The sequence below is a fragment of the Frieseomelitta varia genome, unplaced genomic scaffold, assembly GCF_011392965.1.
Source record: "Frieseomelitta varia isolate USP_RPSP 00005682 unplaced genomic scaffold, Fvar_1.2 scaffold_953, whole genome shotgun sequence".
Taxonomy (NCBI): Eukaryota; Metazoa; Arthropoda; class Insecta; order Hymenoptera; family Apidae; genus Frieseomelitta; species Frieseomelitta varia.
This window is the reverse complement of record NW_025110760.1, coordinates 212,188-229,163: the sequence shown is the minus strand read 5'-3', so window position 1 is coordinate 229,163 and position 16,976 is coordinate 212,188. Positions and strand designations below refer to the sequence as shown.

The 16,976-nt window shown below is 39.0% G+C and overlaps 1 protein-coding gene across 2 annotated transcripts in view; it reads right to left on the bottom strand.

Moving 5' to 3' along the window:
* The window catches only part of LOC122538034 (peripheral plasma membrane protein CASK-like), a 236,344-nt gene that overhangs the window by 189,585 nt on the left and 29,783 nt on the right, over window positions 1-16,976 (bottom strand). Inside the window, exons 6-10 of one of the 2 annotated variants that reach the window (XM_043671758.1) lie at window positions 9,611-9,682; window positions 2,890-3,065; window positions 2,604-2,726; window positions 764-953; window positions 390-511 (exon numbers count right to left, since the gene is read on the bottom strand). In XM_043671758.1, the coding sequence (XP_043527693.1) occupies window positions 390-511; window positions 764-953; window positions 2,604-2,726; window positions 2,890-3,065; window positions 9,611-9,682 (683 nt within the window). The remainder of the gene's footprint in view (window positions 1-389; window positions 512-763; window positions 954-2,603; window positions 2,727-2,889; window positions 3,066-9,610; window positions 9,683-16,976) is intronic. The other variant, XM_043671759.1, reaches the window with a different exon arrangement.

The following is a 16,976-nucleotide window of genomic DNA, read 5'->3' as shown; positions in this document are numbered from 1 at the left end:
AGTATCAACTGATTTCAAGCGACATTCTTTGATTTTTGTCATTATATTATCGACACTCAGTAAGTAGATAAAGTGGAATCCTGTATGAGAAAAAATATTTCAAAATTTGTCTCTTTTTAATTCTGTGTACGATTATGATTCTTCTACTTTTTAGATACTCTATGTTTGATTTCGTATTTCGTAAAATTTGACTTCATATCTCTGTATCAAATTTCTTAACGAAAAAAAGAAAAAAACAAAAGACTTATTTGTAACATTGCATATTGTATACAATATTTCAAGATAATCTGGAAACTGCATTTCCTCTACCGTTCTATAAGATATGAAATATGTATACTCGTTGATAACAGAAGTAGAACATCTTTACGATGTGTTTAGCATATTCATACCTCTAAAACAGCTCGAAGACGATAATCGTCAACTGCGTTAAGTATCTCGGCACGTGTCAGTCTTCCACTCTCTTGAAGTACCTCAATATCATCCAGAGAGTCTAAAATTTCAGCTACAACACCTAAAAAAGAATTTTGATTTTGGAAATCAAATTGTATATATCAAACCACTTAATTAATTCACGAATTCGTAGATTTCAATAATTTAAAGGATTATTAACGAAAATTATGGTATTTGGTATACTGAAATTGAACTTACTTCCATAATTCGTTCAATATGATAATTAATTATTTATATTTTCTCTATTTACTCATTTACCAAGTAATATATATTTAATACGTATATTAAAAATAAATATTAAAAATATTAATACCTGTGGTAATTACTTCGTCGTCGCCTATATCGAAAAAGCTGTCACCGTTAATTTCCGAATACGGGATGTGCCATTTCGAGGACGAGATCGCCGCTTTCACAGCTTCCTTCAATTTTCGTCTAGCATTGAATTTCTTAAGCTCTTCTATAGTTTCGCCTAAATGTATTCGGGCCACGCCCTTATCACGATCCTACAAATGTAGTTTGTTCAGAGATTACGCAACATCAATACTATCATAATAAATAACGAGGGTAATGTTAATGCTAGACTGCGATGTGTGCGATAAATGGCTTGAGAAAATTGCTGGTGAAATAAGAGCATCGAACGAGTATCTCTCTCGTTAATTACATCTCGTGAATTTTATCGCTCGTAAATAAATGAACTTCCTGTTTTTATCAATCATAAAAATATTAATATCCTTACGGGTTAACAAGAATATTCAACAGAAATAAATGTTTGTCGATTAAAGTAAGATGTACCAGCAGTAAACAGACATGTATTCCTATACCTATACCGTGGTAAACAAACGATCTGATACGTTCGAAAAGGACGTTGAATATTTGCGCTGCTTTGAAAAAAAAAGAGCTCGGTATATCGTGCAACTTCTTCCCAACGAGAACAAAATCAGATCATGAACGCGCGTTTCTATGAAGTTTCTTAGGACTTCAGCGAATGTGCAGTCACGTTCAAAAAACTGTAACTAGCACAGGGAAAAATATACACCGCTACAGTTATTTTCATTAACCGGTGGAACTTTGCCCCTGCTATAGCGATCGATAGCCCAGTTGCACGTGTATTGCATCGATATATGGGGTGACTCCAAGCTTCGCTACCTTAGGTCACTGGCTAACTGTCGTATCATATAGGTATATTCTTACTTTATTACACCATATGCCATGCACATGCGCACGTACATTCACCGGATATAATAGCAGAAAATGAGGCCGTTTATCGAAAACCTGATGCGATATAAAAAGAACCAGATAGATGCTTAAGCATCTATTAAATAGAAGTTGTTAACGCGAATGCCTCGACACACCGTGGATCGGTTTCAATACGTACTCGCGAATCCATGTTGCAAATTTCCATGAAAAAAAATCTAATTTCGTCAGATTCAATTTCTGCTTCTAGAAGGAAACCGTTCGTTTTCTTTATTCGCCGATTGTAAGTTAGTTACGAACTGCAGAAAAATATATTCAAATCCGGCGAGGCAAGGGACCATATAATACAAACATTATAGGATACTTCGATCTCGGTCGCGAAGCTGATATTTGAAATCAAGAAACAGCCGTTTGAAGAGAGTGAAAAACTTCCGAGTTGGCGAAAGTTTTCATAAAATATCCGTAACGAGCAATCCGATCCTCTCCTAGAAATCTACTTAAAATTATTGTTTTCCTTCCGTGGTGGATCAAATTTAAACTCACATAAAATTGCATTGCATTCGATCCCATCTCCGCTGAATACATACTGCAGGGAAAATTCCAAGTTACTTTCGCCTTAAGAATCCCGCGATTTCTACCACTTCAACCACCCGCCCACTACCCAACTGTAACCAAGCTTCTTTTGAAACCTGAGGTTGGAATACATCTGCCTTGTGGAAATAACGCGAATACCTTTTAAGACCTCTCGCGGATTTTCGTAATGAAAGCATCGAGCCTGCACGAAATTAACCGATATCGATTAGGCCTTTAGGCAATTGAAAACTCTCGGATGTCTACGGATAGATACATAAAGGACAATCGCGTTTTGAACGCGATATTAAATACGAACGGGTAGAGGAGATAAGTAATTCTCCTAATCTCGCGCGCGTTGAATCACGATTCAATGAAACGCGACTTACTCGGAGCCATTTGTGGTTCAGCACTTCCTGTATGGTAATCCTGTGATTTACATCCGTTGTGAGCATTCTTTGTATGAGATCCTTGGCTGGTTCGCTGATATTGTCCCATAAAGGCGTTTCCATCTGCAAGCGTTACGAACATGAATTTACCATACCCCGGTGCACGGAAGCGCGTGTGTGCGTGTCACACGCGCGCGCGCGCGCGCACGGATCGAAAACGTCGTTATCTTTCTTGCGTGGCGCTTCTAAAAGCGGAGAAAGCGCTGGATGTCTGGTCAATTTCTACCTGCACTCGTCCTCTGCAAATTGCTTCTCGCAGTCTATCTCGAGAGCCGACGAATGGAAGTGTACCAGTTAATAGAACATGGAGCAGCACTCCGGCTGACCAGACGTCACCAGGCTTGCCGTACTGTCTGCGCTGGATCACTTCCGGCGCCATGAAGTGTGGACACCCGACACGACCTGCATAACCAAGAACATCGTCAGAGGTGTGTAAAACAACCGACACATTCGGCATGGTGGAAGCGAGCCGGCATGATTACTTCGAAAGTTCGCAGTCGATCGTTACACGTTCAAGGTAACTTTCGGAAAACCGGCCGAAACTTCGTTGTCAAATTCTCGAAACGAGAAGTTTCCCGCTAACTTCTCGCCTCTTGGCGATCAACGATTCGTAAACAATGGATCGTATCGCGTTTTCGCGTATTTCCCTTCACACGTCGGTTAACCACAGCTTCTGTTCAGAACCGCGTTTTCAACGTCGCGTAGTAGGCACACGATCAACAACTGATCACGACGATTCTTATTGGAAAACGATAACGTCTCGAGGAAAGAAACACGCGTTCGATTGTTCGGTATTTGACGGAAGAAAAAGAGCTGCATTGGCGAGTAAGATGCGGGTAATTTATATTCCGAATAATTTAACCCTCGTTCGACCATGACTCGGTCATCTGGAATTCAAATATCGAATGAAACGAAAGGATGCATTTGTTCTGTGATACGTTGTAACAATTTATCCAAGAAAACACGTGGAAACTATCTTTATTATCTGGCATAAGTATCTGAAATTTCTTTATCATCCATAATTATTAAATTAAAATTTATAACATCTTGTACAATATAATTTCCACAATTTTTCTTCAATGTTTAATCTTCGTTATGGTAACTAATACATCTATTTTCAACTTAGTTTTTTTTGGCCAATGTAAATTATGACTCGTTGCAGTTGCCGATGAAATTTCAAAATCTGTCGTATTACAAAACACAAAAGAGGTTTGAACTTTCGTGGAATTAGGTGCAAAATTGAAATTTTATACGTGCATGTGCACAGTTTAGAAATGACCGAGTCATCGCCATCTGCGGTTCGACGGCTGAGGGTTAAGAGCTTTCGAAGAATTTTACCGCGGCGCTGGGAAAGCGTTAACGATCGAAAACTTGATGAACGAAAAGAAAGAAAAGAACTGCTCGTTATCCCGTGAATGCTAGATCGACTGGACCGGAACTGAGTATGTGTAATGCCGGCAAACAAATGTGTAGTATATCAAATGCGGAAACAAATGGAACATTCGGTGAATAGAAACGCCACGTTCGGCACGAGCGTCGTATTCACGAGCATCTTATGCGTAGTTTTGCAAATGACAGCGTGCTAATCGAACGTATAAATGTATAAACATCAATAATTCAAGGCTGACAGAAGGCTTGCAGAAACGAGCTATTAAAAAAAAAAAAAAAAAAAAAAAAAAAAAAATGAACACACATTATTTAAGAAAACGATAGAAAAATGCGCTAGTCAAACAAGGAAAGCAAACGTTGTACACGCGCACGCGAGACATACATATTTATTGCAAGTTTGCTTCATTATCATAGCGCTTTGACTTAAACAGCAATTTCAGTAGAATACCTAATTATTCTCTTTTTTATCATAAACGTAAATTTGAATTTCCAAGGGAATACGAAAATTTTTCACATATTTTTTGACGGGCAAAAAGGTTCGTGAACTTGCGCCGTAACTTATTAATAAACTTTGCGATTATATTATATTTCAATTGCCGTTACGTTAATTCACGGCAACGGGGAATTTCATTTAAACGATTATCGTAAATTCCGTGCTGTTGTTAACGTAATACCAAAATCAACAAACAACTCGTTTAAGTTAAATAACCAAATCGCAGTATATAAATATATAATGTTTCTGCCAGTTTTAGCATTTGCCACGACAGAAAAGAGATAATTAGGTTTCTGTTTCTTTGAAGATGGGACGTACCTACGCGTGATAAAAAATACACATTGAAGGAACATGAAAATAAGAATCATTGAATTAACATATGTACATTCACATAAGCAGACTATTTAAATCTTGAAAACATTCACATTGACAATTCAGTGTGTACGTGTGTGATGAAACATACGTATTTTCCTTGTAAATGCTACAGACGACAATTGTTTATGTGTCACGGATATCAGAAAAATTGATATCGCAAGCAAATGAAGTTACAAATTGGAATATGTTACTTTGCGGAGAGGCTTTCAGCGAAAGGTAAATGACGTTTACGTGAAAAAGTAAGAGAAAAAGCTAATTAGCATATATATTAGGTAAAGAAGATTCCGTTCATCTCTCCGAACTTGCATCTACCGGAATTACGCGAAAATGCACAAAAGTAGGTCAAAATTATAATACGCAGAGAGTGTGAGTCATATATACGCATATGGCGAGAAATGTGAAAAAATGGAAATACATCAAGCTGTTGTACGGATCATACACGAACGAGTAGAGAAAAAAAGAAACTGTGCAATGAGACGACAATATCAATATGGGATTGAAGGTTTCAAACTGGGCGCCAAGAAAGTACCATAGAAAGGACAATAGTATTCACGCGGTATAAATTATTGTTATCGGAAGAGCATTACGTGACGTGCATACACAGTATGTTTCTCTTTATGAATTCTGTGAGGAATTATAGGATGAAGTGTCGTCGATCGAAATCTCATTGAAATTCAATTGCATTATTTAACGAGCAATTAGGATTTCACTAGCGCGTCTCCCAATTTCCACTTTAATCAAAAAATTTGACTGGACTTAACGAAATGAAAAAAATGGGAGTAAAAGTTCGACCGCGCGACTCGACGAACGACGAACGTTCGATTCATCTTTGTTATTTTTATCGTTCGAAAAATGTAAGTAAAAATACATCAAGTAAATACAGTGTGCTTCATATATATGTAGATGCAATATGTAACAAAATTGACGAGCCACTCAACGCGCGGCATAGATCACCTGCGCGTGGTCCTGTGTCAGTGCATGAAATTTTTAGCGAGCGTGTACGTGAAATAAATATACGTGGGCAAAAGAGACTTGCAAAATTACACGTCCGTGAAGCTGTGCAATAGCTGAAAGTGAATTTTTACCGTTGCCTCTGCATACTTTCGTGCCGCTAGCGAGGGTAGGAAGGAAAACTGACGGAGCAGTTTCAGCACCGCTCGTAAATCACAGATTAAACAAATAACGTATACTCGTGTCTCTCGTTTTAAATCGATACTAACGATCAGATCGACCGTCGTTCGGATCGACACATCTTGAGGCATAATTTTTTCATCTATCGACGCGATAAAACTTTTATCACGGACCCGCGGAGGATGTTACACTCCGATCGTTTTCACAGCAGAGCGAAACGTTCGATTTGATTTGACTCTCGGAAATTTTGCGAACTGTACCGACACGTACTTACCACTTGACTTCGTTTGCTCGTTTTTTTTTTTTCGATTTCGATTCGGTTGTTCGCTTATCGATTAACTAATTAAAATTTCATCTCGTTTGCTCGAATAATTTTACGCCGCTTTTAAGAAAAACCTGTTCCCTGCGTGAATAGAAATAACGAAATTGATTTCTCATCGTCGGCACGTAGTACGGATATATTTCGAAAATGTTTAACACCATGATGTTCATGATAGTTTCGAACATGGACCGATTATTGTGACAGCGACACATCGTTAGAAGCATGACGATGAATTGCATCTATGCGTAGAACATTTATCCGTATATAGGTATAGACACTTATACATTCGGGTATCACTTGCACGATATATATTCTTAAAAATTGACAGAAAATATTGACGATGTAACAACGTACGTCTACCACAGATAACACGATAGGACAAACACAAAGGCATACATGTAGGCAGACACACAGACATAGGCAAGTCTACCGCTACGAACAATGACGACACAAACAAGCCCAACAAATCGGGCAATTCTTGAACGCAATCAAACCAACAAACAAGGAGTACATTGAAGAGTTTATTACGTACGATCGGTGACAATTGAAACATTACAGATATTTGGTCATTTTTTTTAGAAATTTCAAATACATATTTCAAAATATACACGTACGTATAACGATGAATGTATATACTTACGCAAACGCGTGTCATAGAAATGTGAGAAACAAAGAAATGTGGTTGGAAGGAAATTTCTTCTCTTTCTTCTTCTTCATCTATGTATATTCTATGTACGTATTCCAGTGGACAAAAGGAAATTTAAAACTGGTTCGAATTGCTTCCATTTGTCCACCGCATTACGTTCGATATGAAATGTTAAAAATATCAGAAATTCTAAGTGTACGATCGTAATGAACCCTTCAATCGCGGGATCCTTGTAACGATGAAGCAGAAGTCGGACTCATTCGTACACGCTACAAAAAGAACGGGACACGTCGACGAACGGGGAACAAACTAAAGGAAAGAGACTAAACGAAAAAAGAAGAAAAAGAAGTAGAAAAAAACGGAAAAAAAATGTAAAAAAATAAAACGAACGGGCCTTTCTGTCTTGTTCTTGAGATATTAGGCAGCTCGACGACACAACGTGTATCTGTCACACTACGCGAGCCTGCACAACGATTTTACAGGAACAAACTACCGCACGTAGGTCAAGTGGAGTGTCTACGCGGACACTACGTGTTGTTCTGAAGCTGACATAATCGAACGACACGGGGGTAGAACGAGTATGCGTGTCATTGCATCGAAAACAAGCAACCGAGGAACGTTTTAATCGATCCCCATGTTAGTTCGAAAGCATAACGATAGTACTTGTCGATTGGACGTCGCGCGATGAGTCGAGACAAATCGAACAGTCTTTTTTATTCGTAACCCATCAAGCTATCATCGGTGTTTTTTTTTTTTCTTTTTTCGTCTTCTAACTCCAACCGATATGACTCGACGTACGAGATATTTTTTTCTTTTTCTTTTTTTTTCTTTTTTTTTTTTTTGAAGGAAAAATCGAACCTTCTTTCTACTCTCGAATCTTTTTCTCTGGCTCTTTCTTTTTCTTCCGTTCCCTTCGCTCCACTTTTTTCCCTTTTTCTTTTCTTTTTCTTTCTTGTCTTTGTCGTGTCTACCCCCGGTTCTCGTTATTATGCGGATGTGGCAGGCATACGAGTACCGATATTGTCCTCCGTATCGCTCACTAGCGAATCCTCGGCGTCGGTCAGGTCCTCGAAAGGGAAATTGCAGCTCGGAGACGTCAGCCCTATCGAAAGAACACAGACAAATAGGACAAGGATCGTTATCGAGCGGAGTAATGTCGTGGGTGTACAGCATCTGCCATCATCGACGATAAGAACCTTATCGTCATCGCCGTTATTCGTAGAGGAAGACAGACCTGTGTTTGTGTCATTGTATCAAAGAATCGAGTTTTAGTGCGGGCCAGAGCATGCGACGGCCGAGGCCCGGGGAAAAACGATTTTCTAAGCGATTCTTTGGCAAAAGTGTGCCTCTGTCAGAACAATCGAACGTTAACCTCGTTGACTCGTTTGGTCGTCGAAGATAAAGGGAGCTAGCTCTTCTACCCTTTCTCTCTTCCTCTCTCTCTCTCTCTCTCTCTCACTCTCTCTTTCTCTCGCTTTCTTTCTCTTCCTCCGTCTATCTGCTATCATCGGCTATAAGTTTACTATTAATCTTCGTTTGCTTTCGAACGACTTCCTTTCCAAGACGTCTGTGGACACGTCTTGTTACACGTGACAAAAGAAAAAAAAAAGAAAAAATGTTAAGTTCAATTAGGTCACCGCGTTTTGATTAATTGTCAAAAATTTTCCGTAATGTCTACAATTCAACTCGCCACTATTCGCAGTTGTACTATCTCCTTCGCTGTCTGATCTAATAATGGACTAATGAACACTGACTGAGATGTGTATCTACTCTGTTTATATATGAATAGATAGAAATACAGACGTGATAAATACGGCACACAAAATAGATAGAATCTAGGGTACATTAATATAACACTAACGTAATGGAGTTCAAAGTTAAATTCAAAGTGCATCGTAACAAATAGATTTAATATATATATATATATATATATATATATATAGTGTAATTTTTACAGTTGGCACGAAGCTTCGTTTCTACATTAACTGACAGACAAAAGTGTTAGACGACTGAACTTTCACGCAGAGAAAAAGAGACTGAGAAAGAAGAAACGAAGCTTCGTGCGAGGAAACGCTAACTCACGTGTGAGGTCTATTCGTCTATACAGAATCAAGGAACATCTTATATAATATCATTTACACTGAAAATCACATCGAACAGTATATGTAACAATGGCGTAAGATCGGAAGGTGGGTGAATAATGTGAGGGAACGAATTTTGAGTGGAATTCTCATCGAGGGGGCTTTCTTTCGACGCGAATTCGTTTCTTCTGGCGGGGGGATGTGTTCGATAAACCAGCAAATGGATTTCCAACACGTGATTGTCCCGGAAACAGTCGGGCGCGCGTCGGGACGACACAGTTTCTCGTGACTGGTGGTCGAAATCTGAACGCGAAAAAAAGCAAGCAAGCAAGCAGTGGCAGCTTCTAGAAGTACAGTAACGTGAGAGGGACACACGGATCGGGTTAAGACGGTAGCAAAGTGTGTTGGTGAACGTGTGTGTATTGGACGAGTGTGTGAGTGTGTGATACATATGGCATGATGATACAAGGCTCCTGCGGAAGTGATGATTAAAGGTTAGGTCAGGCTTACCCTCGTTGTCGGCCTTCAAGTAGAGCTGCCCCTTTGGGCTCAGACACTGCCGATACTCGGTCGTGTAACACTCTGTATTCATCCAAACCAAATTTCAAGTTATCAAATTTTGTAATTAAGCGATGCTCTTTCCTCGCGTAGCCATTTAAAATGTCTACAAGATAAATCTTTCACTCATTCTCACAACCTTTTTTTTTTTCCTTTCCCTTTTCTCTATCTTTTCTTTCATTTTTTTTTTTTTCTTTTTCTTTTTTGGAACATTTTCAAGCAGCAGTCCGCGGACAATACTTCCACGCGTTCTAAAGTAATGGTAAAACGTTCCCAAGCTATCTCTACAGCGTGGCGGAGAGAAAATTTCGAGCGTACGCGGAGATCTCGCCAGATTCTAATCATTAAAATTGAAGCCTCTGCTCGATCCTCGTTCTCATTCGGCGAATTTATTTCTATAATAAAGGTTCCTAAATAACGTTGCTGCGTTTAATATACTAATATGTAACTATAATAAGCGTTAGTCGATGCTACCAGCGTTTTTAATTACCTATATATCTTTTCAAGCGTAACCGTGGCAAAAAAAAAAAAAAAAAAACAGAGAAAGTAACTGTAAAATAATTACACAGGATACTAAAAATTTACATCTCTTATGCGAACAAGCGAGAAATTAAAAAGAAGACTCTCTCTCTCTCTCTTTCTCTTTCTCCGTTACTTGATCAACGCGACAACAACGAACGCTTTTGATCACAAGGTTATCGAATTTCGTCGAAGCAATGGAAAACACCGAATTAATATATTTAACGTCGGAAGAAACTGGGCTACAGCCGCGCAAAAGACACGAAAGTAACAACTTGGAGCATCCCGAGATTCGTCAGGCGGAGCGTTACCCAGAAACTCATGAATCCAAGGAGATCCAGTTTTCGAAGGCGCCAGAAGTTTGCCATCCCACTTTTAAACGTACTTTTCTCTTTGATATTCGCGTTGTTCTTATTGTCCGATAGTTTGAATTAGTTTCGAAAGTTTGGAAGACTAAATAACGGAGCGCAGCACCACCCGCGGGACGGGTTTATCTGCCACGAAGCTGACGATTTTTTTCCCCAACGATAATTCGGGAAAACCGTTTCTCTCCCGCTTTCGAATTACTACTAATTACCGGATAATTATCAGATGGTTATATCTCGACGGAGCTCGGCTGTCTCGCCAAGGTAAACGCTTATTAAAAAAGTTTGAAATATTTATTCAGTGCTGATATTTTAATTCCAACAAAAATTTCCGAACGCCGTTTTCTTCGATGTTGGGCGAAACATTGCTACGTTCAGCTGAGACAAGAGAAATAAATTGTACAAACATTAATAGAAAATTAATCAAACTAAATTAATTGACTATTGTGAATTCTTTAGGAAACAACGCGAATGTAGTGGAAAGAACACAAGCTCCAAGATCGAGAAATCGTCTGAGGAGCTGGAAAGAACGCTGGGAAGCTACTATATTTAAAGAGGAAATATTTGTTCATCCACACAATGCCCTTAGGAACATCTTTTTTCGACGATAATCTCGCCAGCCACTCGATCCTCGAATCGTATAACATTCTCAAGCTACGAATCACTGGATGCGGCGCGTTTGTTTAGATCGTCGGTAACATTCTTTCGCAAACAACCGGATCAATACTCCACATCTTCTCCAGGAAAAATGTATCGTGGGTATCTGTTCCTACGTTTCAGTCAGTATCAGAACGGAGTATAGAGAAACGCGATGCCTTTTGGCATGCACATTAAAAATAAATTTCCCTACGACTGGTCAGAGTCAAGGGGTGGTTGGGGGGAGAGAGGAATCATTGATCTTACGGAATGATTCATTGATTTCGTACGAATCGCAGGGCATGAATGAAGGTCCGACCACTTACGCATGAGCACCGAGTGAAGTGGATCGATTGCTATAACAAAGTGCATTTTATCAACGGCTCTTAACGGCGATACGATATCAAACGTGGCGCGACGACTCTTCCTACGATTATCGTATAAACAGATTCGGAACGACAAAGAAACGGAGGGGTGGCAAAGAAAAAANGGGGGGGGAAAAAAAAAAAAAAAAAAAAAAAAAAAAAGAAAAGAAAAGAAATGGAGAACATGGCTTTCTCTCGAGAGACGAATGCACGAAAGTTCTGCCCGTACTTCGTTAATACACATATGTACTGATCGTAGCAGGCTGAAATTAATACTACGATTGAACCTCGATTATTCACGCGTACGATTATCCCGAGCGTTCAATTACCAAACAATCTCAACACCTGAGCTTAAGCGGAATTACAAAATGCATTCCCTGCATAAATTTGCATCGTGCAATGTTAATGACCGGTAATGGTGCGTTCAAATTCAAAAAGGGGCGACTTCTCGCGACAAATTGAATCCACGAAAATGAACGATCATTTTCTTTTTCTTTTTTCTTCTTCGTTTTATTTTTTCACTCAGTCTCGATGGCCTCAAAAATTTCTCACTCCAAGAATCTTTCGAAAAGTGAAACCGATTGTTTCTCCAAAGTAATTCATGTATTCCGGCCGAGTGATGCAAATTGAGAAACCACCGACCTTGTCTCCGACTGACAAAATCTATTTCACATTTATCTTAGTTACGTAAATGTTCGCTGGCGTATGGAGAATTGAACTCGTCGAATCGGAGTGGCGCAATTGCCAGTGGATTAAAGGCTGTTTTTTCGACGATGCGTAGCAAGTCCTTAATCCGTGTGAATATTGAAACCTTTGACACCATCACAGGAGTTACTCCTGCCTCGGGGTTCCGCCTCGTAAACCACGTCTTTTTCAAATAGTGTTTTTCAAACGGCGCGAATTGACATCGGCGCGTCATCAAACCTCTGATGAAGCTAGCTCCAACACCTTTGAAACGAACATTACTTTTTTCCCTTCTTTCTCTGAGAAGGAGAGCGGCCAAAGGTTTTTGGAAGGCAGAAAAGCATCAAAGATTCAGCAAAAAAAGGCCAGATTTAAGAGAATATTAAAATTTTTCATTTTTCTGCGATTAAAATCGTGGTTGCTCAAAACTTTGAAACACACGCCCCAGATAATGTTTCTCAATAAACAAGCTTGGGAAGATCATTTAAACAATTTTATTATTTTCTCAAACAACGTAGGAAAAGTAACTTTATTTCGCTTTAGATTAAACAAATCGTTTTCTGACGTAACAAACAATTTGGACTGTGCTGTTAATTTGGATGTTAAAGATTGCTTTACTCTGCATTACTCTATGAATAATACAGTGAGGCATAACGTCTATTTTTGACGGAGTGCAGAATATTAATGAACTCAGGAGAAAAGAACTAAATAATGAAAAATTCCGACGGATAATCGCTTGCTCGTTTCAAATATACATAGAGGTGCAATAGCGTAACAACCCTATCGTTCAACCAATAAACAATACTGTTAAATCGTCAAATATGTAAGTGATACATCGCAGTCAGAGGAATGATGCGATGTATCATTGATGCATAACTGCAGGACTCGGAGAATCACTGAATGAGACACGTACAGACATTGTGCACCAATTCAAGCGAACCATTGTACTGAGAAGCTCGTCTAGTTATTATTAGCCACTCGTGCTATAGTTTTCCACTTGTACAGGCCACTCGTATGTTTATAAAATATTTAATTACGGGAATCAAGAGTTTTGTATGCTAATTGTGTCAATAAAGCCACGAGCTAGCATTTTTGTATTTCGTTCGAGAAAGATAATAACCGAGTGGTGAGTTCGTAACTATGTAATCCAAGACCCAGTCTCATCAAGGTGTATTTTTCTTCATTAGGCGGTGCTTCCTTCCTCAGAAATAGAACTGTCCGCGGAAGACTGATTAGACCTTACTTTCTCACTATTTACAAAGGCACGTATCTAGGTGAAAAACAGACGAAAAAACAGAAATCTCTTTAATTGTATTTCCCCCCCCCCCCCTTGAGCATGACAAAGCGAACGTTTCTCGTCGAGATTTTTAACAACCGAAAAAAAAATATATATTTCAAATCTTACGTGTCACGTCATATAACGTCGTTATTATACTGTATCCTTGTAAATTTTTCCAAGCTGAAAAACACCCGCTGAAATAACCCTGCCGTGTCATTATAATGGTTTTTAATGGTTTATAATGGTTTTTACATCGAGGAAATAAATTTTCGCTGCCATGCGTAAACGAGTTTATCTTCGAGAGGAGGAAGTGAAATTTAATGGAAAAAAAATATGTCGCAACGGAAACATAATAAAATTTTCAAGTCTAAAGTCATGATTGTTATTTCACGATTGTTTTTTTTTTTCTTTTTGTAAAATATCCTCTTTATTAATAATTATCATTATTTTTATAAACAAAATGTGGACAAATTCAATGTAACGCGATCTGCAGAAACATGTCACGATGAAAGAGATCACATTCAAGATAATAACGCAATTAAAATAATTAATACGGCAAGCGAGTTCTGTTTGAAACATGGAGCAGAATAGAATTATAGACTTTTTGCACATGTTTTTTCTTGTAATATTCTCCTCATTCATCTTTGTGAGAAATCATCTGTTTAACTCATACGTTCGTTCAATTGAATTCTGAGAATTGGGTCAGACAGAATGAGTCGAACGAAATACAAGACACAGATTTCGAAACATTTAAGCTTTTAAATTTCAAGAGACAAAAGAGAAGAAAAAAAAGGAACGTACAGAAAGAGGAAGGTAAGTGATACCTTAGACAGTTGATTTATTTTTCAAAGAAACTCCTTCGAGACGATACGTACGAGAGCAAATTTCCTCGATAAATTAACGTGATTACATGCCGCAGAGCAGTGTGTATCCGCTTTTCGCACAAGAAAGCATCCATGAATATTAACTGCTTCGAACAATCGAGGTTCTATCGTACGCAAAAAGTAGCAAGAGGTTCGTATAGAATATAAACTAGAAACCCGATATATCCCAGCGTATATAAATTTTATCGTCGTGATATACGCCGATGTCTTGATCAGGTGTGAAACTCTACTTACCGTCGTGATCATGCGACACCAAGGCATCGACAGGGAGGATGGATCGCCGTGAGAGTAGAACGGACACCAACGAAGATAATCGTTAAGAAAGTAACGAGGAGAGATTCTTTGGAAGAAGAAGAAAAGAAAGGAAAAGGAAAGAAAGAGAACCGATAAAAGCCGTTGCATTCTGCACATTGAACATCGAGAAATTTCGAATATACACGACTGTCAATCATCGACCAAGCCAGCCAATAGTGAAGAATAGGGCATTCAGCAGAGAGAGTACGAGTAGAAAAATACCAAGTGTCTTTTCAGGAGGGAGGGGAGTGGGAAGGTATTCTTAACGAATGTTCAAAAAACACGTTTCGTATATTCGGTGTATGTATAGGAAAGAGAAGGGAATATGTAAGTATATACCGAATATTATACGTATACACTGTAGTCGTTGAAGACTGTGAAGAGGCAGCATTCAAATCCGCAATTTCGCGCTAGAAAAGATGGTCTGGAGCCCCCCCCCCTTTTTTTTGTTCTCTCTCTCTCGGTCGATTCGTCGCCAGAGAATCGTCTCCACGGGTAATTAAGTGGCGCTTTCCATTTTGCAAAGACGTTAATCAGCTTTGTCTACAAATATGTCACTCCGCCGGCAGCAATAATGTCCTAACCCTCGGGGTAAGCTCATCTCCTTGCCTCTGAATCTTTCAAGGCAGCTCCTAGTAACGCTGTCTAGTGAAAAGGAGGTCGCGTACCTCAACGACATTCGTTAAAGCCGTTCGCGTAAATAATAGATTCCAGCCAGCACACGTTCGTTTCTTTTAGCGGAAGAAGTGAAAAATTAGCGATCAATCGTAACATCGCGTGTAAATATCGGTCAACGCGGAAAGCTTGGATCGCGGTCTCGAAAGATGTTCGAACGTAACGCGAAGGATATATACATTAAATTCCACTTTCCACTGGAAGTTACTCGAGCGTCTCTTAAATCGTAGAATCTTCTCTTCCCCCTTCTCGTTTTTTTTTTCTTTTTCTCTTTTCTTTCCTTTTACTCTCCAACCTTGAGAAATTATTTTTCTTTGAAAAACAGCTTCTGCGATATTTTCTCGCCGAACTGAAAAACGCTGAAACTCGGTCATTCATCGGAAACGAGTAAAAGTTCCCTATTAAGAAACTTCGTAAGTTTCTTAACTCCTGTCGGAATTTGTTCTCTAATTATCTCAACCTAAAATTTTGTACGCCAGGGTATCCGTTTGATCCGCAACTCTATGGCTGTCAACTAGAAAAAGAAAAAAAAAAAAAGAGAAAGAAAAAAGAATCCCGTTCGACGATAGTTCTCGAAGCTGCCAAGTGAGAAATAAATAGAACACACTGTGGAAATAAATAGAAAAGAGCCAAATGATATTTTCGCCTATGTCGTAGGCTCTTCAACCTAGTCTGATATCGGTGCTGGAATATGCAATGTTATTACGCAACAGCAAATTGGTTATCGCAAACTATATTTACCCACTAATACAGCGTGCGAGAATTATGTAACTACCAAAATTCTACCAAAATCGAATTCGATTTGCAATTTAATCGACACAAGCTACCACGGTTTTCACTACGTCCCAAACAGTGTTGAAAAAGAAAAACACAGTTTAGGGGGAAAAAAAAAAACGATAGAAGAATATTAACGCAATAATGTGCAAATTAACATGGAATGCTGCCTCTCCAATGTTTACAAAAAAATATCAGAAGCGTATTACGTACATATGTGTATCTCGAGATTGAAACGACATTCTGTATGTAAAAGTTAATAGTATTCTTAATTTAAGGAGCGACTTTCGGTCGCCGCGCGTTCGTCACGTCCGAACGATGTTAGCTCTCTTCTGGAACTAACAGGAAACGTAAGAAACGCGTCAGAGCGCCCTTTCACCTTTGCCACGCTTCCCTAGATAACCGAGTCCGCTCGCTTTGTGCACAGAGGACTAATTTATTGTCATTCACAGATCGCGTCACGTCTATAGGCGAAACCCTTCCGCTATCGTGGCATATTATTTACATGCGCGACTGATTGAATAACTGGATCCTTTGTGGTTGATCCGCGGTAACGGAAATCGCGCCATTTGTCTCTAGAATTAATCGTTGCTCGTCAAGCAACGCTAGATTTCGAAACGGTTCGACCAAGTGAACACACGTGAAATTTTCGTCGTACTAACTGTTTTTCACGCGACAGGATCGTACGTCATAATCTGTGAAAAGATAATTGAAGTTACTTGATTCTGATTTCTACGTAGACACTTGGTTTTGTATTACTCTGAGTATCGTATATTTAACTTTTAATAGACGCTGTTTCATTTCGTCGTTTCCTTGTTTCTCACAATCTGTCAACGTGTCAAA